Source organism: Salminus brasiliensis, chromosome 25 (assembly GCF_030463535.1).
Source record: "Salminus brasiliensis chromosome 25, fSalBra1.hap2, whole genome shotgun sequence".
Taxonomy (NCBI): domain Eukaryota; kingdom Metazoa; phylum Chordata; class Actinopteri; order Characiformes; family Bryconidae; genus Salminus; species Salminus brasiliensis.
Window position 1 is genome coordinate 7,223,723 of NC_132902.1, and position 25,459 is coordinate 7,249,181.

Genomic DNA, 25,459 nt, shown 5'->3' on the forward strand with positions numbered 1-25,459 from the left:
TTCTACATCAGCCTACTAAGCTCCACGGATATTTAACACAGGCTTGCCTTCGGCACCGAGGGGGTTCTGAGGCCGGAAAGCACCCAGTCATGTTTAAATCTTAGTTCAGTAACCCAGTCTTTTATTTTATATAACACAGCTAAACGCTCATATCTAGCAATGAGCTTTTGATATCTTGATACAGTCACATATTGTCTTCGTGATTTGGTTACAAAGACCGTCACTACACTGACCTGTGAGACAGCGTGTGCTACAAGGTACCGAGGCAGCTACCCACCGTTTCAGACACAGCCTTCATTGGCTGTTATCACGTGACTTGTTTGAAGCGAAGTACCGACACATTGTGTCGACACAATCAAACTTAACATGTCTACCGGCTGCTCCGAACGAGGAACCTTATTTCTACAGTGTTTAGCCTGGGGCTGGTTTGAACTTTCGGTTTCTCTATGTGTCTGAGCACAAAACAAAGGCTTCACTTTGGATCTACGAAATATACATCATATTAACGTTACTCCTACTGTTGTCCACAGGATCCTGTTAAAACTGACGGATGTGGATGCTTTGTTATTGTTTTTTGCTAGCTACCTAAACACAACCATTACCGGTGTTAGAAAACGAACTTCTACAGAAGTCGATGTCGAAAGCTATAGACAACACTCTGCACGTATCATATTATTCGTGTGTGCCAGTTGTGGGCGACTGCTTACAAACCTAAAACGCGGTCCTGTTCGTTCAGGTTTAAGACTGGGTTCAAAGTCCAATGCTTCTGTAGCTTAAAGGGTCGACGTGCTAGAGAACTCTGAATGTGTTCATTCACAGCGACTTGCGGACGGACCATACATTCATATTTGTGAAGTGTTTCCCACTATGCACGGCTTTTCCTGATGCACCAAGATCGGAAAGAAAACAATACGCGTTAAATTGAGTAACGTTTTTTTTTGACGGGGACAGTTCAGCTGGATTACACAAGAGTGACTTCGCTTAACTACTGACCATGGAACCGCCGACTGCAACAAAAAATAAGATTATCTATGCCACTTACATAATCGCTGCTTTGGACATCACACTGCTTTTCGCACAGTTTTCAGTAACCCCGGTAGGAATCAAAGTTTTTTATTGGCTACTATATGTGTATTGGTCAGAACATGATATGTAAGGCTATTGTTCTAAAAACACTAGCTAGTTATGTATCAAATTAATGCGGTTTGGGATGTGTGTGTGCGCGCGCGCGTGTGTGTGTGTGTGTTAGTTTAAACATTTGAAAGCAAACGGCATAGTACAACTTCCAGCAGATCTATAGTTTGTCTAACCAGGCCTTCATTAAACAAATCCGATGAGCTGTTGGTGAAAGGTTCGAACTGTGTTACACTTGTAATCATGACAGTGCGATTTGGTATTGTCCTGCTGGAAAGCAGGGACAAGGGATGTCGCTAGAAAGGTCACTTACGTAGTTTATGTTAAGCGCTAATGATCGTGAATAGAGACTGTAGAGTAGCGCCCTCTGTGGTCACAAAACTTGACAGTCAGATAAATGATCAGGCGCATATTACGGCCTCGCACTGACACAACAGCGATGTAGATGTGGAAAATTCTGAATCAATTTACAGCTGTAAAAAAACAGTTCTCTAAGTGTTAATTAATAAAACAATGTAGACTGAACGCAAAAGGCAGAGCTCGGAAGTGCAGCGTGACTGGACAGTTTGTGGCGAGCGAGAAATCTGACCCGCACTTTGGCTTCTATTTTGACAAATCCTTTTGAGATCTTTTGCTTTGCTCTTTTCGAGTTGGGTGAAAGCTTTGATATGGTTTGCTTGATGGTCTTTTGGTTTGCAGCCAGTTTTCTCCCAGCTCAGAAAGGGTGAAGCCAATTACAAACTTACAACTTTTATTGCCAAGATGTTGCATCCGTATTCGTGGGTTTTATTCTAATTTTCATAAGCTATTTTCACAGAATCATATGTTACCCTAACTGCAAATTGTATCACCCATGAGTGGGAATGTGTTATATGTGCTCCAAACAAGAACAGTAAATGAAAGCCACATAGTGACAAAACTGCATGGAAAAAAATACACATCAGTATGCATCAATAATTGTTATTCGTTTTGTAATCATATCACAGCCCTCTGAATCGTAATTGAATTATGAGGTGCCTAGAGATTCCCACCCTAATATCTGCATTAATGGGAAACTCGCATGCAATGACGGATGCTGGTTTTTGGACCCGACAGCTTAAATTGTCTTTTTTCTCTTTGGCTTGCATGTCTCATCTGTTCCAACAAAGGTTGAAGTATTCCTAAGCTGAAATCAGTTACATATGCATGATGGTTTTTTTAAGACAGTGATGTGTGAGGGATCAGAGATCACAACCCAGTAGTGGTTGTTGTCCCTGTTCTTTATGCACAGGCATTTGGACATTATGTACTGTAGAGGTGATTTGTGTGTGGGCTGGATTGTTTGCTGAAATGTGTCAAACTGTAAAGCCTTGCTCTCTTACCTATATGACTTATGTGATTTGATAAAAGTAAATGTACTTTAAACTTAATGTAGAAATTGACATATTTAGAGTGTGAAATTATTTAATTATGAGACATGCTCCATAGGTGTTATGGGTTGGTTGACATTACTAAATACAATTAGAAACTGACTATTATCACAGGAATATTTTTGTTTTGATATTTTGTTTCTAAGCAGATAACCTTTTGTATTTTGTGTTTGGCAGTATTTGGCAAGAAGGCTGGGATTTGACACACTCTGGTTTGGATACCTGCAGACAACAGTGGGAGTTATTCAGCTCCTGGGGGGCCCTGTGTTTGGCAGGTGAGACACGGGTGTGTTTTGTGGTTTAGTAAATGTGACATAAATGTTCAGCATGATTAATTGTTAATATTACATAATATCGTGTGTGTGTTTTTTTCAGGTTTGCTGATTTGTTCGGAGCTCGTGCTGCTCTCTCTATATCTTCCTTGGCATCCGTAGTTTATTTTTTGTTGCTGGCAGCTGCAGACAGCACCGTATGGCTTTTTCTACACAAACTACCTGCTGTGTTCATGCATGCTTTACCAGGTATAACAGACCTCAGTGCTTATAAAGTCAATTATAACCCAAGGTCCACACTGTAAGGACAGTGCCACAAAGCATTGGGTTACACAGGAAAAATGAGAGGCAGGGGCTGTTATACTTTTTTTATTATTATTATTAGAATACTGTTGGGTATTTTGAGGAACCTATTATGTATATATTTGTATCTATTCAATACAAATAATACCATCAAAATTGAGATATGATATAAGAAAAGTTTTTATAGTCATTAGAAGCACAAAAGAAAATTGCAGGTGTGAAGTACTCACATTCTTTTAATATATACATCTTAAATGAAGACATTTGAGTAGCATAGGATCTCTTCTTAAAATAACATCTTGCATGTGTGACCGTCTCCTAAAAATACTTGATCTTTAGGTGAATAAAGGTACATCAAACTACGATTAAGGCAGGTTAGGTTAATTACGTTGTGTATGATTTAGACACTCAATATCCTGAAACTAAATACCTGTGTGTGTGTGTGTGTGTGTGTGTGTGTGTGTGTGTGTGTTCATGTGTGTTCATGTACAGGAGCACAGATGATTGTGGCAGACCTGTCTCCGAGTGAGAAGCGAGCTGATGCCCTGGCAAAACTTGGTCTGTGTTTTGGCATTGGTATGATTGCAGGATCAACTTTGGGGGGCACCCTCAGCACACGCTATGGGTATGTCTAGACATATTGCTTTTCTTTTTAAAAAAAACTATATCTAAATATTTATATCCAAGTTAGCATTTAGTCAGCATTTAGTGTTAATCTTACAATTATGAGCATGCTGACATGAGAAAACATCTAAAATATTCTCATATGTTGTAACCAAAGTATTAACTGTATTAACCATACTTATTAAATGGCTAGTTAACTCAGTCACTCACTTTGTGGAAACCACTCAAAACACGCCATAAGAGTTCACAGATTCACTGCGCCCTGTTGCCTAATAGGACAGACTACTGCGCATGTGCACGGAGTGTATGCTGCGCGCAAGAATAACAAGTTCACCGCAACATAAGCTGTTCTGCCTATGACTGGAGTTAAAAATGAGTGAACAAATTGAGCTAGGAGACAAAACACAAGCACCAACACCCTGTCTGCGTTGTTAGATTTAGTTGGTAAACCTGGCTCGTCCTCACTAAGGAATACATTTTAAATTTGTTAGGATGTTTAGACATATGCAAAGTAAAATGATAAAACTTTTGAAAATGACAATAAAGAACATGAAATATAAATATAAGGTAAAATAGGACATTCATATTAAATTACAATTTAATGTGAAAAAAAGATACAAGTTTGTAATGTCAGTAACACTTGCACTGTTTTTTTTTGTATTATTTGCACTTGAATGCTTCAGTAATTAAAGTAAATAAATAAGTAGAACAAGCTAGCGCAATGCAAGATGGTTCCGTATCTCTTGCATGCATGTAAGCTTGTCCTTCATGAGGGGTGTCTCAAAGCACAAAGCACTGTAGGGGGAAGCCCATGAGCAGCCAGTTATTTGGGTTATTACTGCGTTCAAGCAAAACCTCAATAACTTTGTGCCTATATGGACATGCAACAAGGTCCGCCCTGAAATGTGGGTAGTTGTATTTTTGTTTGTGTGTGTTTTACAGGGAGAAGTTTACGGCATATGTGGCTGCTGTGGGGAGTTTGATCAGTCTACTGCTGGTGCAGAAATTCATTCCTAAACACACCAAAAAACACAACGCAAAGGAGAACAGTATGATGCATTTTATATTAGATGCAAATTAATATTAAAAATAGAAATTCAGTGCTTTAGAGAGCCCTTGTAAAATGACATGTGGACACCACATTCTATATACCAGTACTTCTATATAGTTTCTCTACAAGATGTTTTATGTTGAAATGCACCTTTTTAACCACAGAATGGCCTGTATGCATTATCATACCTGTAAAATTCAATGGATAATTAATAACTAAAAACAAATTTAGAAAAACAGACAAGCAAACTTGTCCTTGAACACTTGTCCTCATATGAGTGTGCACTAATTAAATTAAATCTAAGAAAAATCAATCCAAGGCCATTACAGAAAAATAGCCTTAAAATATTGATTAGCTGGCACAACAGGATTGTTACAGTAGCATAAAGAAAGTTTGGGCAGCACTGGACAAAATACCATGTGTGAATAGCTAAATGAGTAAATAATGCTATGTAAGTGGTAGATTTATTTTTTTTGTTAAATCTAACAGAAAACAGCAGTTGGAGTCTTATAAATAAATATATCCCTTAAAAAACAGTCTTGTGCATTTAAATAAACTGTAGGTTAATTACTGTAGGCGGTTTTACAACTTAATGGCTGCAACATTACAGTGTTTCTGAACACACCAACACCAACTCAATAATAGGCAGTTGATAAGCAGTTCAGTTAGGTGTGTTGAAAGCAAAGAAAACACAAACTGCAGATACTGCAATAAAGAAAAGCAGTCGAAAGTAAGGATGCCCCGATCAAGTTATTTTGCCCCCAATTGAATCAGAATCTCTTAATACTGAGTGTTGACCAATACCAGTCTGATCCGATGTGCTGCTAATTACCACTGAAGTAAAATCACTTGTGGTACACACACTGAACTGTTGTTTGTCGACTTCTGATGTAAAATAACTGTACAGGGTGGGCCATTTATATGGATACACCTAAATAAAATAGGAATGGTTGGTGATATTAACTTTGTGGCACATTAGAAGCTTGTAAATAACTCATGAAAGAATAAAGTTACATTAAAACCAAGCACACCATTGTTTTTCTTGAAATTCTCAATAAGTTTGATGTGTCACATGGTCCTCTTCCCATTGAAAAAAACTAAAATTGGATCCAAAATGGCCGCCATGGTCACCACCCATCTTGAAAAGTTTCCCCCCTCGCATATACTAATGTGCCACAAACAGGAAGTTAATATCACCAACCATTCCCATTTTATTTAGGTGTATCCATATAAATGGCCCACCCTGTATTATTACAACGAGGTGAATGTGAAAAACATCATTTTTTTTATATATAGTGTGTGCTGTAGTGTTAGCCTCCACTCTGTTTTGAACAAACTCTTCAGTGCTAGCTTAAAAACAAACAAAAAAAACATATATTTCGCCCATTGGTAAAACAGAGCGCTTCAGCAATAGTAAATAGTTTATAAAAAAAGATCTGATATTAGAATGTTGCACTGTAAAATAGTTCCACACTGCAGACTTTAAACTCTTTTGAAAACCTCACTGCTGCCAGCTGGGCATAATGTCCACTAATGTATAATGCAAGCAGTAATTATTAATAATCATCCCTACACCATAACAGCTAGTTTCATCTGTCCAAAGGACATTTTCCCAAAAGCTTTGTGGCTTGTTAATATTAATAAATTACAGCCTCGCTTTTTTGTTCGCTTTCAACAATGTTTTTCTCCTCTGACATCTTTCATTAAGTCCACTTTGGCTAAGATCTGACACTGGTATACATTGACCTTGAAGATCCCCTCTCAAGATTCCCCTTTTTGGAAGTTGTTCTGGGCTCTTTGTTTACCATTCATAATATTATTCGTATCTTCAATTTGTCATTCATTCGCCTCTTTTGGCCACATCCAGGGTGGTTGGCTACAGTCATGTAGACCTTAAACCTCTGAATAATATGTGCAGCTGTAGTAACAGGAGCATCAAGCTGCTTGGCTAAAATGTTATAGCCTTTACCTTTAACATGTTTGTCTATACTTTTCTTTATGATCTCCTGAGACAACTCTCTCCGTAGCTTTCTGTGGTCCATGTTCAGTGTGGTACACACCAAAAATACAAAACAGCACAGTGGCTACATTTCACCCTTTAAATAGGCAGACTGACAGATTACAAGTTTGAAGACACCTGTTACTCCACTTACAGGACAGACCTTAAAATGACCCTGTGGTCAAATAATTTTCAATCTGTTCTAGGGATACCATAATCATTCTGTTAAACCACAATTTTAATGCAATGTCTGATTTTCAGCAGATTTATTTTCTTTTTACTTATGTCAGTTTAGTGATCATTGGGGGGGGGTTTCTTTCTTATACTGAAGGGTACCAACAATTTGGTCCATATGTAAAAGTAAAATTACATATTGTAAAAACTATTTTAAAAAACGTCTCAATAACAATAATCTGAATAAATGTTATTACTTACACCTCTGTATGTATGTCACGGTTAAGCCATATTTCTTCTTAGGTTTCATGTTATAAGTGTGTGTGTGTGTGTTTGTGTGTGAGCAGGACAAGGAGCTGGCTCTGTGTTTAACTTGGGAGAGATCATCAGACTGATGAAGTTTCCAGGTGTTGCGAAAACTTTCAGTGTGAAGATAATCTCAGGACTTCCATCAGGTGAATTAACAGTCTTTCTCTGTCTCTCTCTCTCTCTCTCTCTTTCACACACACACTCACAACCAATTAATAAGCCAGTATTTGGCGATCAAATAAAAGATACAACAAATTGACTATTTTGTATCGGGTATAAATTTAAGTTCACCTCCAAAAAAATTGTTCCTGGAACAACTATTAAATATTTTATTTTCCCCAACTTTGAGTTGCATCAGAAGACTTGTAAAGGTCTGTCCTGATTTTAGCCAAGGTTGTGTTTTTAAGAAAGGCTATAATATTAATTATCCTCAAGATTAACTCTTGTTTTAGGAGAGGTTTCTAATATGATTAGGAAAATTAGGGTTTTAACTTCAAGTGATTTGAATAAAAAAATTGAAAATGGAGGAATAAATCAGATTGGCGTGGGATAAAATTACGATAGAACACCAAAGCTCTATATACAGTGGGGGAAAAAAGTATTTAGTCAGTCACCAATTGTACTACCCTGTAATCGATATCCCGGCGCTCTAACCGCTGAGCCACCACTGCCCAAGCTGGGACCAACGTTACAAAGGCTACCGTCAGTAACACACTACGCCACCAGGGAAGTGTACATGAAAGAATGAATGGGGCCATGTATTGTGAGATTTTGAGTGCAAACCTCCTTCCATCAGCAAGGGCATTGAAGAGGAAACGTGGCTGTGTCTTTTAGCATGACAATGATCCCTAGCGCACTGCCTGGGCATTTCAAGGTCCTGGAGTGGCCTAGCCAGTCTCCAGATCTCAACCCCATAGAAAACTTTTGGAGGGAGTTAAAAGTCCGAGTTGCCCGCCGACAGCCCCAAAACATCACTGCTCTAGAGGAGATCTGCATGATGGAAAGGGCCAACATACCAGCAAAGGTATGTGCCAACCTTGTGAAGACTTACAGAAAACGTTTGACCTCTGTCATTGCCAACAAAGGATATATAACAAAGTATTGAGATGAACTTTTGTTATTGACCAAATACTTATTTTCCACCATTATTTGCAAATACATTCTTTAAAAATCAGACTAAACCTGAAGGGTGTAGGAATCTTGGACGTCAGTTGAATTGAAAGAAAGCTCTGATTCAAGACATTTGTAAATCAGTACATGTAAGAAAGTAGTGGCTGTCTCTGCCCTCTGACTTGGTGATTTGTGGAGAGGGAAGGGAATTTCTCACTCAGTAAAAGCATTAATAAAATGAAATCAAATTTATTTGTAAAGTTTTTTACAACTGATATCACAAAGCAGCTTTACACAATCATCAATTAGTAAAAAGACAAGAAATCAACAACACAAGAAGACATGAAAACCTTAGATCCCTAGTGACCAAGCCAAAGGTCAAAGGACCAAAGGACCCATCCTCCTCTGGTCAGAACTATGTATAAATTATTGATGAAAAGTCACCATCATCTTAATGTGTCTAATGGTGTAGTGTACTTAATATAGTCATAGCAGTAATGGTAAGAGTAATGAGAGTAATGATAGTTAATGGTGGCACAGCTCCAGGGGCCTGGGGTTATGGTTTCAATCTTACTCGTTACTCAGTCCACACGCTGACTGTGTGTTATTCTTGAACTGAAACTTGGCACTGATTGATCGTGAATCTTGGTTCCAACTTCGGCACCCAACCCTAACTTTTTGCTGGTATTTAACTGAATCCACTCTTTCCCACATAGGAAAATGTGGGCTGCAACACAAGCCCAAAGCATGATTGGACTACAATGGTGCTTAACAGCTGAGAAGCTACTTTCATTCAGTTTTTCATACTTTGCTTACTTATACCAAGAAAGTTTTTTCTTTTTTAACTTTGTCAGTCAACAAGACTTGTTTCCAAATTGCATTAAGCTTATTTAGATTCTTTGAAAACTTCTGACACTGAATTGTACTGTGGGAATTCATAAAAATGTTTCTTCTGACATCTATGAAGAAATATGAAAGTAATATGGCATCATAATTGTGCAGTAAAGCAGTACTCCAGCGTCTGCTTAATCTTTCTGGAGATCTTTTGCAGTCAAACAGAATTTTTTATTTGCCTCACAAAAGGTTCTCACAAAAGGTTTGCTAAGGTTAAACTAAGTTAATTTCCATGTTTCACATTTACTAGGTGGAATTTGAGTTTGTATGGAATGTTTCTCTTGTTTGGAGACACATTATTGGCATAATTTGCTTCACCCATTTTGCAGCATTTTTGAAGCATATCCAGTGAAACTCTTCCAGTGAAATTTCAAATGAATTTAACTGTCCTAAGTGTGTTTTAATTGTAAAATAATTTGACCTTGCTAAAAATATTACATGATTTTATGTTTTGCAGGTGTGTTTCAGGTCATGTTCTCTATTATTGCCATGAACTTCTTTCAGCTCCAAGCACAACAAAATGGTTACCTAATGGCCTACTTTGGTGTTGTACAAATGGTACGTACGTACATACATACATAAGTGTACAAACTAATCTGTACATTTTTGTAGGCTGTTTTTTTTCCTCCTTCAGCCCCATGTTCCAGCCATGTGTTCTGCTTTTAAAACATGCATGCATGTGTGAATGGGTGTCTGCTGTGTGTCTTAGGTCATTCAGGGTGCTGTTATTGGACGCATGACGTCCAGGTATTCAGAGAACTCTTTACTGATGCTTGCGATAGGCATGTCCAGCCTGGTGGGACTTGCACAGGTACACACACCACACACAGGCTATTTAAGATTAATGAAGATGCTGCTTTATTCATATTTGCAATACTTTTCTTCAGATTGATATATTATAATATATATAAATACATATTACATTTTAATAATTAGTACAACAAATGATGACATTGGGAAGTTTTTTCTTACTGTATGTAACTGAAGGTTCTTAGCATTCAAATAATAAACCTGTATGATACTATAAGTTAATAGACAAAAGTTTTCTTTTTTTGTTCATTGGTTTAAATATCAGAATTAATGTGTTTGTTACTGTTTCATTGATTTCAAGCAAATAAGCAGTTAAACTGCTAATGCACAGTATCTGTACAACATTTTACATACAGAGGTCTCTCTGGGCATCTTCCAGGGCACAATTATACTGTGACAAGCTTCAACCTGTGCTTTTTTGAATATTAAACTGTTTCTTGTTTGTTTTTGTTCATCAGGCCCTAACCACCAATGTTTTCCAATTCTGCTTTGTTGTTGTGCCAATGATGTTCTCATTGAGCGTCTTCAATGTCATCACAGACAGCATGTTAACAAAGAGTGTCCCAGCATCTGACACAGGTAAAGCAAGCACAGCATATCAGTGCTGCCCTGCAAAAACCTTTTATTTCTGTTCTTGCCATTTCTCACTTATTGACATATTTGAAACTGGTAGTGGTCTTTTACAGTTTCTGATATCTTCCTTTAAAAGTCCCTCCTCTTCTCTTCTAAGAGAAAACAACATACTGTTAATTTTTTTTTAAGATTAGGGTAAAGCATGCCGTATCTTAATTTTATTTGCTCCATAATATACTGCATGTTTTAGTTGTGTGTATATACTTGTGTTGAAATATCAGTCATATTTTATTTTTCTTGGATAGGATTTTGATGCACTGCTTTCACTTAAGTGCAGTTTCTCTGTACATTTTACACCTGTGATTTCAGCCCTATTAATGTTATAGATTGGCATCACTTGCAAATAAGTGTGTTTGTGTGTGTGTATAGGAACCATGCTGGGTTTATGTGCTTCAGTACAATCTCTCCTGCGCACAGTTGGGCCAACCATCGGTGGTTTCCTTTATGAGACTTATGGAGTGGCATCGTTTGGATACATTCAGTTCACAGTCAATGCCGCTGTCTTTAGCTTTTTGCTCATTTTCCAGAGAAACATCCACAAAACATGAAGATTGGGGACATTTTGTATTTAACCTTAGCATGTTAGTTGATTCATTTTTTTGTCTTTAAAACAACTGCTGTTCTCAGCCTTTTACAAATCTCATGCAGTGACATGACACATTTACATATACTGAAGATTAGTATTACTTTTCAATCAAATAATTGATATCTTAGGAGTTCTATGGACTTCACGATTCAATGTTTAGCACTTGTTTTATTCATTCAAAAAAGGTAATGTAACAACGAGAAAAACAGATTTCATGACGTGGGGATAAAACAATCTTGAATCTGACACTGCAGATGGAATAAAATGTTCTGCTTTGCCCAATAAAGATCTGTGTAAAAATTTGTATTATTAGTTAAATAAGTTAATTAAATAAAAACAGGCATACTCTTTTAAATAGTTTTCTCCAAAAACAAAAGGTCAATTCATTAGTTAGTTTTCAAAGTCAGTTTTAAATACACTGTGTGCACGATTATAAGGCTTGTCTTATTTTTGAGGATAATAATCACCAACAACAGTGCTCTTGGTTAATCCATCAAACTATAACTATTTAATGCCTTTACTGGCTAGCCATGCAGAGGAGTACTTGGATGCATGTGAAGGAGCACTGTCCTGCATCTCTCTGAGAGACTTTTGGTGTGTGTTTTTTTTTTGTTTTGTTTTGTTTTGTTTTTTTTCTCATTTTTTGGCCCATTTTGCCTAAAGAAAAAAGCTGTGCCCTGTGCAATTGTGCACACCTTGATGTAGGGTGTTTACCTCCTTAGGCCACACCCTCCCTCATTACACAGACTTTTAGGCTAAATCTATTAAGCATTCAAGTTTATCCAGCTTGGAGTTTGAGAATATGACTTAAGAATGATAATATGGCCAAAATACTGGCCTAATAATTGTGCACACTGTATTATGTAAAATGAGTTTAGGCCAATACAGCCCACTACTAGGAGAGCCAAGGGAATTGTAAATGATCAACAGCCATTTTAATACTTTCATGCATACTGATTTCTTCATATGTTGTGTTATTTTGTGGGCCAAAGCAAACTATACTTCTCAAAGCCTTCATTTTATACACCATGAAAATGGAATAAACCATAAACCTGTATACAGTCCCAGTTATGCAAAATAAAACATACCATTAAACCACCAGAATCTTATAAAAAACATTTGATATTTTTGGTCATACTGCCCAGCTCTACTGTTAATACTTTCCTTACTGTGTATGTTCATGTACTTTCCCTTTTAAAAGCACACTACTGCTTGTGTAGTCATGTGACTTCACTAGTCTAGTCTACACATGGATTCAACATTGAGGAGAACAAAAAAAACGTACATAAACATTCCTTCAAATAGTTTATTAATTATAATCGAGTGTTCATCCAGACTGTGCCCATGCTCTGTCACTCATGCACTAACCTGGATCACCTGTTTCTCGTTTAGTCATCTGTATTAATACCTGTCTGTCAATGTTTTGCAAAGACTTTTTTCCCGTCTGATTGTATATTGACTTGATTATACCTTATTACTTATGTTTTTTTTTTTTTGTTTTTTTTATTAAATTAATCAAAAGAACAGGCAGGTATATACATTAAGAAGTACACTGTCAAAAAGATTCCATTTCCACCACAGTCTGTGCATTCGTTGTCACACTTATTTTTGATGATTTCCATTGTCCCATGTAAAATGATTTTTATGGTTTTGACCTGTTTACTTACTACTTGTTTGCTTGTCTACTTGATTCTATGTTTTACAGCTGTGTGCTTCTGGTTCTTTCCTCAGTGTTGCATGATTAACCTCCTACTATTAAACCTAATTCTCTTTTACATCTTTACATATGTAAGCATCTGAATATGATTTATATGAAATCTTTAATACAGAAGTAGTAGAGCCATTCAAAGAAGTATGACTGTTCAGTGTTTTAGTTCTAAAACTGTGACTATGCTAAAATAAAGTATGAGCAATAAGAACCTAGCCCTGAGCAATAGGAATTAGCCCTGAGAGGTTAAATGCATTTTGGTTAACTATCCAAAGCACCATGTTCCAGCTAAAGTCATATGCTTACATACACTTAGGTCTATTTGGCCTATTGTGTCTTTTTTGTTATCATGGGAAAATCTAAAGAAATTAGCCGAAATACCAGGAAAAGACCAGGAAAACTCTGGAACATCATTGGGGACAGTTTCCAAATGCATAAAGGTACCACATTCACAATGATAATATGCAAATTTAATCACCAAATATGTTCCGTCTCCTAGAGATAAATGCACTTGAGCGTGAAGAATACAAATGAATCCAAGAAAAACTGCAATTGCCTTTTAAAGACGCTGGAGGAAACATGTACAGGTATCACCAGCCCAACCGTGAAGCATGGAAGGTGGCAGCATCCTGTTGTGGGGGTGGTTTGCTACAGGAGGGTGCACTTCACAAAATAGATGGCATTTTGAGGACAAGAAATATGTGAAGATATTGAAGCAAAATCCCAAGACATCCCAAAAGGACAATGCCTCCAAGCATATTTTTTTAAGTTGTCGCAAAACAGCGTAAGATAAGATAATCCTTCATTAGTCCCACAGTGGGAAGATTCTCAAACTGAAGTGAAGGAAGTGAAAGTGAAGGTAATGAACTGGCCTTCAGAAAGCACTAAACTCAAAATGTATGGGCAAAACTGAAAAGGCTTGTGTGAGCAAAGAGGCCTACACCCAGTTCTGTCAGGAAAAATGGGCCAAAATTCCAGCAATTTATTGTGCGGCTACCTGAAACTGAAGAGTGAGAGGGCATTTTTGTTGGCAGTGTGGCAGCAATGAAGGGGTATTGCTCTTTCCACGATGTGATTTGGCTTTTTACCTTTGTCCACATTTTGAGTAAATAAGGTCTTTTAAATAGTTCTTTAAAAAATATTTTGTAAAGTATACATTCTACAATATTTTATATGTTGTTATAAATGGTATTACATTATAATAAAAAAGTGACACAAAATGTAAAATGTTTCAAGTTGTCAAGTCTTCAAGTCAATGTGTATGGTATGTATCCACTGTTATGTGTTAAAAGTTGTGTGTGCTCTGCATGCTTATTGATTACCTCCGGTTAGCGCAATATTCATGGGTAAACATCACAAAAAGTGAGCACGCTGTTGAATAAATTCAGCTTAAAATACTGCCAAAAAAGCAACTAGAATGTATTTCCATATATTTCCAGATTTATATTACTAAATCAAATCAAACAGAAGTCTAGAAATATGGTCAATAATATGACAGTCCAACTCATACAACTGTATTAAAATGTGAGATAACACACTTACCCATAGAAATGCATTGACTGTCACCAGGAATTGCAAATATTCACCTTTGTCACCTTTATAATCTTCAGTGTGGTGATAGGAAATGTTTAAACAAGCACTTCTGTGTTGGAATATATGGAGCACATGAACACATCTATTTGAAAACCACAACCCATATTCTCAATGCATTAAAAATACACATTAAAAGAGCACATGAGCAAACGGGTAGCGTCGCATAGACACGGGTGTAGCGTGTGTCGCGACACAGGTAGTGTTTCACGTGCAGTGCCAAAGGCGGCAGTGACGCATGATGGCAAACTAACGCTTTATCACAAAACGCATTTTCACAAAGTGTCCGTGTTGTTTCCATTCAGTTTCCTTGTGTTATTCAAGATTTTTTGCCTTTCCCTCAAAGTACATTATTTGCTTAAGTGTTCCAAAAGTGTGCATGGCGAATCATATTTGCCCCCCAAAAAAACCCCGACGGAACACCAGTAAAGCTCAGTATGTCCAGAACTCACTCACCTGATGTCGCGAGCGGGTTGCGGTTTGATTCCAGCTGTCTGAATATATTATGCTAATGAGCACGGGCAGGGAGGAAGCTGCGGCTCACGTGGGCAGAAAGTAGAGCGGGCGGCTCAGTGTGAAGAGAAACTTCAGCAACGTTGAGAAAATGTGTCGGTAGTTGTGTGCGCTCGCTCGGAGACCGTGAGGGCAGCTTTTGAGTCCACGTAGGGTGGTATTTATGAATTACGAATGGATACTAATTTAAACCTACTACAGAAAATATTTTTGTACCCTTTAGTGTTCTGTTTTTGCTTAATTCATCAAGGTAAGAGTTTGAAATTTTATTAAATGTTTATTCAATAAATGTATAATGTAAGTTTTTTTTCTTTCATTTTAAGTCAACGTGAAATGTTAACCAATGTTTTTTTGTTTGTTTGTTTTTTTGTTTGTTTTTTGGGAAACTTCTCTGACATAAGAATGTCTTTAATTAACTTTAATTAAGATGCTAGCAGTTTCTAAGATTATGTTTCAGGTAATTGACCCCAAAAGTAACTAATGTCTCTTTTCAGTGTGTATTTCGTGGGGCATTGAAAGAGTGAATTTAACGAACCACTATGATCATGAAACGTAAGTGTCAGATTTTTTAAATTATTATTATTTAGTTTATTATACGTGTACGGATAAATCAGCGTAACGTCTCCTGAAGCAGTACAGGGTACCAATATGACTATGGATTTCAATGTTTAAAGCCCTGCCAAATCAGCTTTCTATTTGTTTAAATGGCAAACCCTTTAATCTGTATTTTCTTATAATAATTATAATAATAATAAATATGATAATTATAGCTTATATTAGTATTATTATTATTACTATTATTAATATAATTCATGGTGATATTGTTATTTTACATTGCTTGATTGTAGGATGCTAGTACATATGTAGAGTATCAAAGGACAGTGTCTCGCAGTGGAGTGCTTGCTTTTTTGTCTAACCCAAGTGCTGATTACCTGTGAGGAACAAACCATGCCTTGTTCTTTGTGTGTCTCGCAGCAAGAGCAGCGGGATAATGCTGGCGAAATGGGACCCCGGTTCCCAAGCGGAGCAGGTATGAGGGATGCGGAGTGGCGCTGAAGCGTTGCACTGAAACACTACGGGTGCAGACACCTGGGCTAAATGCAGTGACATTAGGTTAAACACGTATAATTACAGGTGGAAATATGGCCTGCTACAGAATAGCTAAATAAAAAGTTTTTCTAAAAAAAATATTTTGACTGTTTTAAGTGAGCTAACACCATTTAACATCATTTACTGGCCTAAAACCCACAATTTATTTGGATATAAGACAAGCTAATTAAAACAGGCCTAAATATAGCACACTCAAATTCCTTTCAAAAAGGTTAGGCTGTTGTCTGAATACGTGTTTCGAAATTCACTATTGAACCACATTCATTTTAGCTAATATTCAGTTTTTTTGTAAAATGCACAGAGACCCACAGTTTATACTCAAATGCCGTTAACGACTGCTGTACTTAGAAATAATGTTTAATAAGTGAGGAGCGAACACTAAAAGCACTACTTGCTTTGTTGTGTTTTGGGGATAAAGGCCGTCATTTCGGGCACAGCAGGCTGGTGTCAGGTGTCCCAGCGAGCTGCTGAGCCACTATTCACAGCCCCCCATTCTGGGGGACACTGGCCTCCTTCATAATGTGTCGTCAGAATCCATCTCCTTTGTAGTCACGTAAGCTACATGAAATTACTCAACTCTCAGATATCAAGTGTGATGTGCAAGAAAAGAGCAACAGAATAGTCCAGAGTTTCGGTCAGATAAGAGAGAACCACTTAGTACTAAATTGCTTCGCCAAAACTAATTTCATGTTGAAGAATGAGTTTATTCGCGTCAGTCTGATCGAAATTGTAGATCACTGATTAATAGCACAGCGCCCTAGTATCTCTCACACACCATTTTTTCGAACGATCAAATCCTTGAGAGTAATACTATGTCAGAGGTAAGTAGAATTTTTCTTATTGAAAGGAGTAGAGTTTGCATGAGCTAATTAAACGGTTTAACCACTGTTACCAAGGACTTAGTATTGGTTTACTGATGAGGAGACATTTCCAACTTTTTATGCCCTTCCTGTTCTACCTCAGGATAAATTACACTGCCTTAGTCTGATTTATTCATTAAGTGCAGTGTGTTAACTCCACTGAATTTTTCTCCATAGGAAGCACAGCTGTTCAACACATCCTCAGAGCAAGGTGAAACGCTGAAGTGGGAAGGCCGCAGAGCCAGTGGTAAGGCCACTTCCATGTGTGCTGTGTCCTAGAGGATTAAATTTTCCAGCCAGTACATCTTTTACATATTATTTAAAGTGGTGCACAGTGAAACAGCCCTGTTTTAACTTTTTTTTTTATTTATTGTTTCACTTTTAAATGTATAGGTTCCTAAGTGGTCCTTAAGTTGGAAGTATGCATATAAGGAAAACCTTTCATTGGTACAGAACTTTTATGCAGAGGTTTACAAAATGTATATTTCAAAGAACCATTGATTGAACTTTCTTTAGGAATTAAAAAGTGATTATTTTCTTTGGCATTACTTCAAAGAATCCTTTCCCTACCCTTTTCAGGAATGCGTAAGCAAGAAGGAACATCGCTTTCTGCAAACATTTGTTTATGAAAAATACTATACATGTGGTTATTATGTTGTATTAGCCAATATATTTGTCTACTGTATACTGTTTTAAAACGTAATTATAATTGAATTATAATTATATATAATATATAATTCTAATAATGAGTTCTTCCTTAAAACTGGTTTGAAACAAGCCTCTGAACGGCCCAAACATTTATTCATTTTACTTTGTTAAGCCTTTTAGAGATGTCATGTGCAGTATAAGTACAAAGATAGGTTTGCACAAATAGAATTTATACCTTGGTAACTAAAATATTACTGAAAAAATATTCAAATAAATAATGCTAACATAAAAACAGTAACCCACATTCCACCTGTGGAACATATTTCTGTTTTTGTTACATAGAAAGAGAAGACGTATGCATTACTGAAGCATCTGCAATTCCAACTGCTTGAATTTTGAATTAATCAGCTTAAATGTGTCAACTACCTAAAGTAACCTTGGGGCTAAGGTCTTCTTTGGAAATAAATGACCTGTATTGCACAGACCTTTGTGCTATGATGCTTTTGAAAAAAGGACTGTAGGACTGTAGGACTGTCTTATATAAACTCCATCTTAGTAGCCGGTTGGTCACACAAATGGATCAGTCTAACCAGGCTGCTTGATAACGTCATTAGAAAGGTCCCGCCTGTTGCCTTTTTCATTTATTTATGGAAATGAATTATAAAAATTAAATAAAAAACAGGCCTAGGCTTGGGATCGCAGCTAATGACTGAAAAAAAGACCAAAAACATGGACAGCATATCCAATCCATATTCTAAAAAAATGAAGCCACCACAAGTCTAGCACACCTAATGGCTAGTTGCAGTATTATGCATAGCTTCACCCATCCCCATATGCTTTGTCTTTCCATCTCCACTGTCTAATTCCAACAGTGGAATTAACAGACATTAAGTGCATTAAGTGTTCTTTGCAGTTTTTTCGTGATGTCCGATGTTGATATAAAACAATCAGTGAGATCTAATTAGTTGTTAGCCAGACAGCTTACATCAGTCTAGTTAGACGTGCTGTGGTCTGGGCCAGGACTCTTATTTTGTGGTCTAGACTAATCAAAATAATAAAATAAATGTGACTCTTTCACAGTGTTCAGAGAAAACAATGCTAAGCTCTTGAGCTCTAATTTGATAGAAATGTAGTGGCATCAGTTATAACAACATTTAATTGTCAAAAATGTTTGTGAACCCACTATGGGGAATAACCTCTAATCTCACTACCTTCTAGTTAATTTGTGTTTTTTCCCTGCTGTATATTTAACATAATGTTTGTTTTGTTGTACAATCCTACGTGTGCTTTATATATGCTATATTAGTCATTCTGTGGACCATTCATTGTTCTTTTTGATGTGAATATGTACATTTGACTTTCTAGCTACTTAACAGGCATTCATGAACAATTAGATGTTCAGAATTTGTACTGGCCACACACTCTGACACATGATAAAACACATGGATACAATCTACATTAGAATTTGTTGAGGGTGATATGTCATGCATTAGTAGGACATAACACTTTACTTTTTTGTTTGTCTTTTTGGATAGTTCCTTGCACAATCCCCTGCTTGAATGGGGGTCAGTGTGTATATCCAGATTCCTGCAACTGCTCTTTGTACCATGCCACTGGATCACACTGCCAAACAGGTACTTACCATTACCATTTAGCATACTTTCAGTTTTTTGGTTGCACAGTTGTCACTGTTAATGTGAGGGCCATTTATAGAACAGTTTTGTAAAACAGTATCTGTCAGACCTCTGTCTTTTGGCACATCTGTACTAGGGTTTTTATTTCACAAAAATTAACCAACATAAAAAACAAGGCACAAGAATGTTTACAAATATAGGCCTAACATAAATTACAGTACATATGATAGAACGTATGACACCTACACCTACTGAACTACACTCCTTGCAGTACATAGTAACCATGGACTGAACAAAGCAGAAAAAAAGAAGAACATTTGTGAATATCGGAATCTTTGTAAAAACGGCACAAGTGTGTTTTAAGAAAAACGTTATATTTAAGAACAGTTGGTAAATGAGGCCCAATGTCTATGAAGGACTTTATCCCTTGACTTTGGAACTTGAAAAATATCTGCTGAACCTAAGCACCAAAGCATTCAAGTAATTTGGGAGATGTTTCAGTTGCTAATTCAGGCTTGGAGAGGGAGATGACATGCCGATCATGGGGACAATACAATTACGAGACTTTTGATGGGCTTTACTACTACTTCCCTGGCAAGTGCAGCTACACACTTTTGAAAGACTGTGAGGATGACATACAGCCAAGTGTGTTGATACAGGTACGTTCAAAGTAAACAAATACTGCTGAATAGGTAGATTGTTGTTTAGAATAGCGTGCAAGTTTTAATGTTTAATTTTTAACATTAGTTGTAGCTTTATTGATCTGTCAGCAGTTTTTGGCTTGTTTCAGTTCTAACAGTATGTTGTGCAAATAAGCTGTATTTTGGGTTAGTAGGTTCAAGTGCTCTCTGTGTGTGTGTGTGTTGTGTGACTCTCGCCTGGGAAGATATTTGTTGGCCAGTTTAGAGAAAGTGATCTCATTATTACAGTCATTTATGTCCATTCCAGTTTAATACAGTAATTACGGGCTGAGCCAAAACAGCATTGGCTTTGTTCTCTGAGATTCACTGATGGGAATCCAGAGTAGTGAAGCTGCTTTGGCCTGGGCTTTCTGTGAGCCATTTGCTTAAGTGCCAATATCATTTGTCAATGAATTAAAGGGATGGCCGACAGTAATTCAGAGCTTTGAGACTGCCAGCAAGGCTGACTTTAATCACTGGAGTGTGATGGCTAAGAGTAGGGATCTACATTTTATCTACATTTTAAAACCGTTTTGTCTGTGCAATGCTACTCTACCCTTCTGTTCTGTCTCTGAACTAACACAGATACTCCTACTTCTGTCCTTTTGGGTTTACAGGTACATAATGATCCAGAGTGTACTTCTTTTCCATATTCCTGCACACGCTCAGTAAGCCTTTTCCTGCCGTGGGAAGGCGAGATTAGGTTGCAGAACTTAAACGTCACTTTCAAAGGTCAAAGGTAAGAAATCCTCGCACAATACAAAACTTTCCATCCCTTTGACATCAGAGTGCAAAAAGTGTGTTCATGTGGCTGGTATGTGAGTGATTCACAGTACTTGTTTCCTAGCACAAACACACTTGCTAAACTCATGTGGGACTGAATAAATAGAACAAGTGAACACAGACAGTAGCGTGCAAGTTTGGCTGTTTGGCTGTTTTGTTGCAATCGCCTCTAAATTGAGGATAACACATATTTCTGTAACACAGAGCATGGTTAAAAGAGAAATTATACATGTACTGTACATGAAGCTTGTTGAGCAGCAGATCTTACCAGAGGGAAAGAAAGCTACGGTTGTTGCAATTCATCCGGAGGACTTTGGGTTGAACCCAAAGCCAAGGAACCAGTGCGTATAGATCCCGTCGATTCTGTCTCACCTTTAAGACTGGAGCTTAAGGCACAGAGATGTTAGGGCAAAAAATTGGAATTGGAAAAAACAATCCAGCTCATAGTCTTTCGAATCTTGTTTGTTTTTACCCATTCTTCTTGTTCTTTGAGATTATTTGGCCATCTTTTAGATTTTGAAAACCTAAACAGGGGTTTAGAATTGCCTGTCCAGAAATCCTATGAGAGCATTATCTTCTTATAGCATTCTCCTGTCTTGAGGGCATCAAATAATTTAATTTTCAAAGTGCTATACAGTGGTTTAGAGAAGTACATAGTTTCTGATTGTTAAGACAAAGACATTGTCCTTTAAGAGTCAGACCTTTTATAAAGCTTTGTAATTTGCACCTCCTGGTCTTTCCTAATGATGATTTTGAACAAGAGTTCCTAAGTAACTAAATGTATATGTATGTATGTATTTATGTTTTTTTTTGTCATCTTATAGTCTGAAGCTTCCCCATAACATCCACGATATTGAGCTTGAGCAGATTGCTGACTACATACTGGTATCACAGCCTCAGGTATTCACACTGGCCTGGCATGGACTAAATGGCTCCATCTACATTAAAATGAGTCCAGAGTTTGTGGGTCGCACATGTGGACTGTGCGGCAACTTCAACGCAGACATTAAGGATGATCTCAAGACCAGCTATGGCAAGTTGAACTTAAGTTATAAGTTAGTTTTAACTGTTGGTCACTGTTTTTTTTATTTTTTACATCTGTGTGCTACTCCTGCATAGTGCACCACTTGCAATATGCTTATCTTATGCAGTTGCACTCAAAATTATTCAGTGCCCATTGCGTTTATTAGCAACCATCTTTAGGTTTATTAGCAAAATTTACAACTATTTAACTGTTTGCAATAAACAATACCAATTCAAATAGATCAACACAACTAAAAGAATAAGTATTTTCTCCAAATTCAACACAAAATTCCACTTTTAATGACTGCTGCTGTTCACTAATAGTCTGGGGTTTGCATGCTGCAACCGCCTTTTTCAAATCCCACCAAAGATTTTCTATGAGGTTTAAGTCAGGGGACCATAATAGCAACTCAAGTATCTTCCAGGACTTCTGAAACCAAGTCTTGATAGACTTCTGTCAGGAAGCTGAGGCTTAGGCCTTCCAATAGGACAGTTAGCCTAATGGGACTTGAAGAAGGCAGTAGCAGCACACAAACCCAAGAATTTTTAGTGAACTGGATGCCATTGCCCATGAGGACTGCTGCCGTGAAGGGGTTGAATAACTCTGAAACTGCAGTAGTTCTTGTTTAGTTTAATTGCAAGTAGCTGAAAGTTTGAATATTAATAATTTACAGCGGGGGTTAAATCATGTAATGACAGTACTGTATGTATATATATATATATATATATATATATATATATATATATATATATAAACCCTTAAATGTATTTAGTGCTGTGCTGTGGTAAGTTTATATGTTTTGCTTTATTTATGCTATAATTAAAATTAATTTAATGTTGTGCTTTGATGGGTTTGTTCCAGGAGTGGTCACGGAAGATCTTGCTATGTTTGGGAACAGTTGGGTGGAGGAGGAACCACAGAGGGCCACGTGTTCAATGATTCCTTATCTGTACCCATCTCCTTGCTCTGCACAAGATTCTCATGTTTTATTGGTATTTTGCACACATATACAAAGTTCTTAACACTGTTTTCAGAGTTTAGTATTTCAAATAAAATAAAAAAATAAGGGTTCTTCTTACATTCGTATTCAAACCACAGTTATGGAAGCTCCAAGCATATACTCTACACTCTATTTAACACTCTATTGTGGTCAGACTGTGAACCTCAAAGAAAGGTACAAGATGACTAAAGAACATACTACAGAAAAACAAAATCAGTAATTAGTGTTTGAATCTCCCAGTGAAGATTTTATAATAATAATAATAATAATAATATAATCAGGAAATCTAATCTGCATTATATAACATAGACAAATGAAAAGGCCACTAAAACATCACTGACAACATGATATAGATTTCAGTAGTTGAAAGTGAAACAATACCCAGTTTATAATATAAAGAGATCAGCATAAATCTAGCTTATGTGTATATATACAGTACGAAAGGCACCATTATAAAAGACAATTTTAATAGACAAGCAGGAAAGTTGTTTTGTACAATGCTGTAGATAGCACTTTTGGTCAAAAGCTTTAAGTATGATGCAAACCCAACACTGCATATGCCTCAAGAAATACCTTACATACAATGAAGAATGGTGGTGGCAGTGGGGATCCAGTGTGGACTTGACTTACTTATTATAAAATGATTTGCAATTGCCATTTGTAAAAGTGTTGATAGCTTTCAGGTGCACTTGACACATGCCTTTCAGAGGCACATGCCTTACTAATGTAAGACTCTGTCTCTTTACTACAGAAAGTGGAGGAGGTGTGTGCATCTTTACTGAAAGAGCCATTTAAATCCTGTCATGAGTTTGTCAGTCCATATTCATATATGGCCAGTTGCTCAAATGATCTTTGTCTGTAAGTAAAACAGTACCCTGCAAATGAATGCACCACATACTGATACCACATGGAAAACCTTTTTTCCTGACATTCAGACTACTCTGAAGTGCTTTTTCTGTCGGTTCTTTTATTTGCATGCAATGCCTGTAAACCTGTTTTACTATTAACATATTTTAGGAGAAGATAAATATATTGCAGAGGTGCAATAATGCATCCTTTTTATATCAATTAGCCCAGTTTACACCAGTATTTAAAGGAATACTTTACCCAAAATGCAGACATTGCTGAAAGGTATACAGCAAGAATTGTAAATTGGCAAATAAATGTTAAATCTTGTAAATGTGTATAGTATTAGTAGACATTATTAAAGTATCTAATTGGAAATATTAAGTATATTGACTAGATTTATTTAACTTGCTGAGATATGATTTATGCAAAATATGTAGACAAATTCCAATCATACAAATACCATGTAAATGTAACTGAGATTGTGCTTTTACTTGCTGTTAGCCATGTTTAAAATTTGCATGAAATATTCCCCAACATTGTGTTATTCTTAACGAATTAGCTTGATGTTCCCCAAATAAAACTTACACTGATTGTAGATGGCAAGTATTATGAGGTATCCAGTGTTGTTTTCTGATCAAATTGGTAGGTCTGGTCCCAATGGTGATGTAGTTTGCCAAGTGTTCACAGAGTATGCAAGAGCATGTGCCCATGCCGAACATCCGTTACACAATTGGAGAACGCATTTTCCTGTGTGTGGTATGTTACACTGAAACATTTGCCATGTTTCTAAATTTTCTCTGTGTAAACTATGTAACTAAAATATGTACATTTTCTTGCACATACATCTCAACCTGAATGTGCATGTTGCCTGTTTTCACTTTGACTATTTTACTAAACATTTAACATTCAGTTACATTGTTGACTGTGAACATTAGATTTTTTGGTATAAATAATATAATATTTGTTTCATTTGTATAGTATGGAGTAAGGAATAGTAAGGAATGTGTGTGTTTTTTTGGTGTAGGTGTTGAATGCCCTGCAGAGCTACATTACAGAGAGTGCATTACATGTTGTCCTGTGCGCTGCCACACTGAGCAAATGTGCATTGACAGCAAACTGCAGTGTCTGGACGGCTGCTACTGTCAGGATGGTAACCTTTTATTTATTATCAATATTATATATGGAGAGTTATTGTGGTGCCAAAATCTTTAAATAAATAAAACAAATGCAAACAATAAGGAATAGGACAGGATAGGAATAGGACAAATAGGACAGAACACCAAGTTGTATCAAGTGCTGTAATAAATCAAGATAATAAACTGGTGCCCTGTCCAAGGGGTATTCCTGCCTTTCTACCAGCTGTGTCAAAGAATATAATACATATCTTAGGCAACTGAATTATCTGAATTATAAATAAACTGAATTATCTTAACTGACATTGCTACAATGTAGTAGCAGTGTTTGCTAAATGCTAATAATGTAAATAATGTATTAGTGTACTAGTAACATTATTACACAACTAGACTTGTTGACCCTTTATTGAACGCTGCTAGTCGAGTTAGAACAAATACATTGTAACTGCTTAAAACTCTGCTAAAAATGAGATCTATATTTTCTGCACTCTGTACATTGTGCTTTTTCATGTTCAGGAACATTTTACAGTATTTAAAGTAGGCATGGCTAAGGATCAACAGAGCTGTCAATTCAAAAAGAGTCAAAATGCTAGTAAATATGAGTTGCACCATGACAGAA

At 36.8% G+C, this 25,459-nt stretch overlaps 2 protein-coding genes across 3 annotated transcripts in view; both read left to right on the top strand.

Annotated features, from left to right (window-relative positions):
* The first annotated feature begins 375 nt into the window (after positions 1-375).
* Positions 376-14,247, top strand: slc67a1 (solute carrier family 67 member 1). Of its 2 annotated transcripts, XM_072671282.1 has the most exons (11): positions 376-1,096; positions 2,721-2,818; positions 2,919-3,064; positions 3,611-3,743; positions 4,685-4,791; positions 7,314-7,421; positions 9,737-9,837; positions 9,989-10,090; positions 10,548-10,668; positions 11,092-11,303; positions 13,516-14,247. In XM_072671282.1, exons 1-10 carry the CDS (start codon positions 995-997, stop codon positions 11,268-11,270), a joined length of 1,197 nt encoding a protein of 398 aa, XP_072527383.1. In that variant the 5' UTR covers positions 376-994; the 3' UTR covers positions 11,271-11,303; positions 13,516-14,247. The 2 variants fall into 2 exon arrangements, with proteins under 2 accessions (XP_072527383.1, XP_072527382.1); XM_072671281.1 differs by having other exon boundaries at positions 11,092-14,247.
* Positions 14,248-15,606: 1,359 nt separating this feature from the next.
* The window catches only part of otog (otogelin), a gene marked incomplete at its 5' end in the record, with an annotated part of 55,489 nt that continues 45,636 nt past the window's right edge, over positions 15,607-25,459 (top strand). Inside the window, 11 exons of the mRNA XM_072670899.1 lie at positions 15,607-15,671; positions 16,095-16,149; positions 17,267-17,336; positions 19,273-19,371; positions 19,873-20,030; positions 20,669-20,790; positions 21,659-21,867; positions 22,720-22,850; positions 23,610-23,716; positions 24,354-24,463; positions 24,732-24,857. Of these exons, the coding sequence (XP_072527000.1) occupies positions 15,607-15,671; positions 16,095-16,149; positions 17,267-17,336; positions 19,273-19,371; positions 19,873-20,030; positions 20,669-20,790; positions 21,659-21,867; positions 22,720-22,850; positions 23,610-23,716; positions 24,354-24,463; positions 24,732-24,857 (1,252 nt within the window). The remainder of the gene's footprint in view (positions 15,672-16,094; positions 16,150-17,266; positions 17,337-19,272; positions 19,372-19,872; positions 20,031-20,668; positions 20,791-21,658; positions 21,868-22,719; positions 22,851-23,609; positions 23,717-24,353; positions 24,464-24,731; positions 24,858-25,459) is intronic.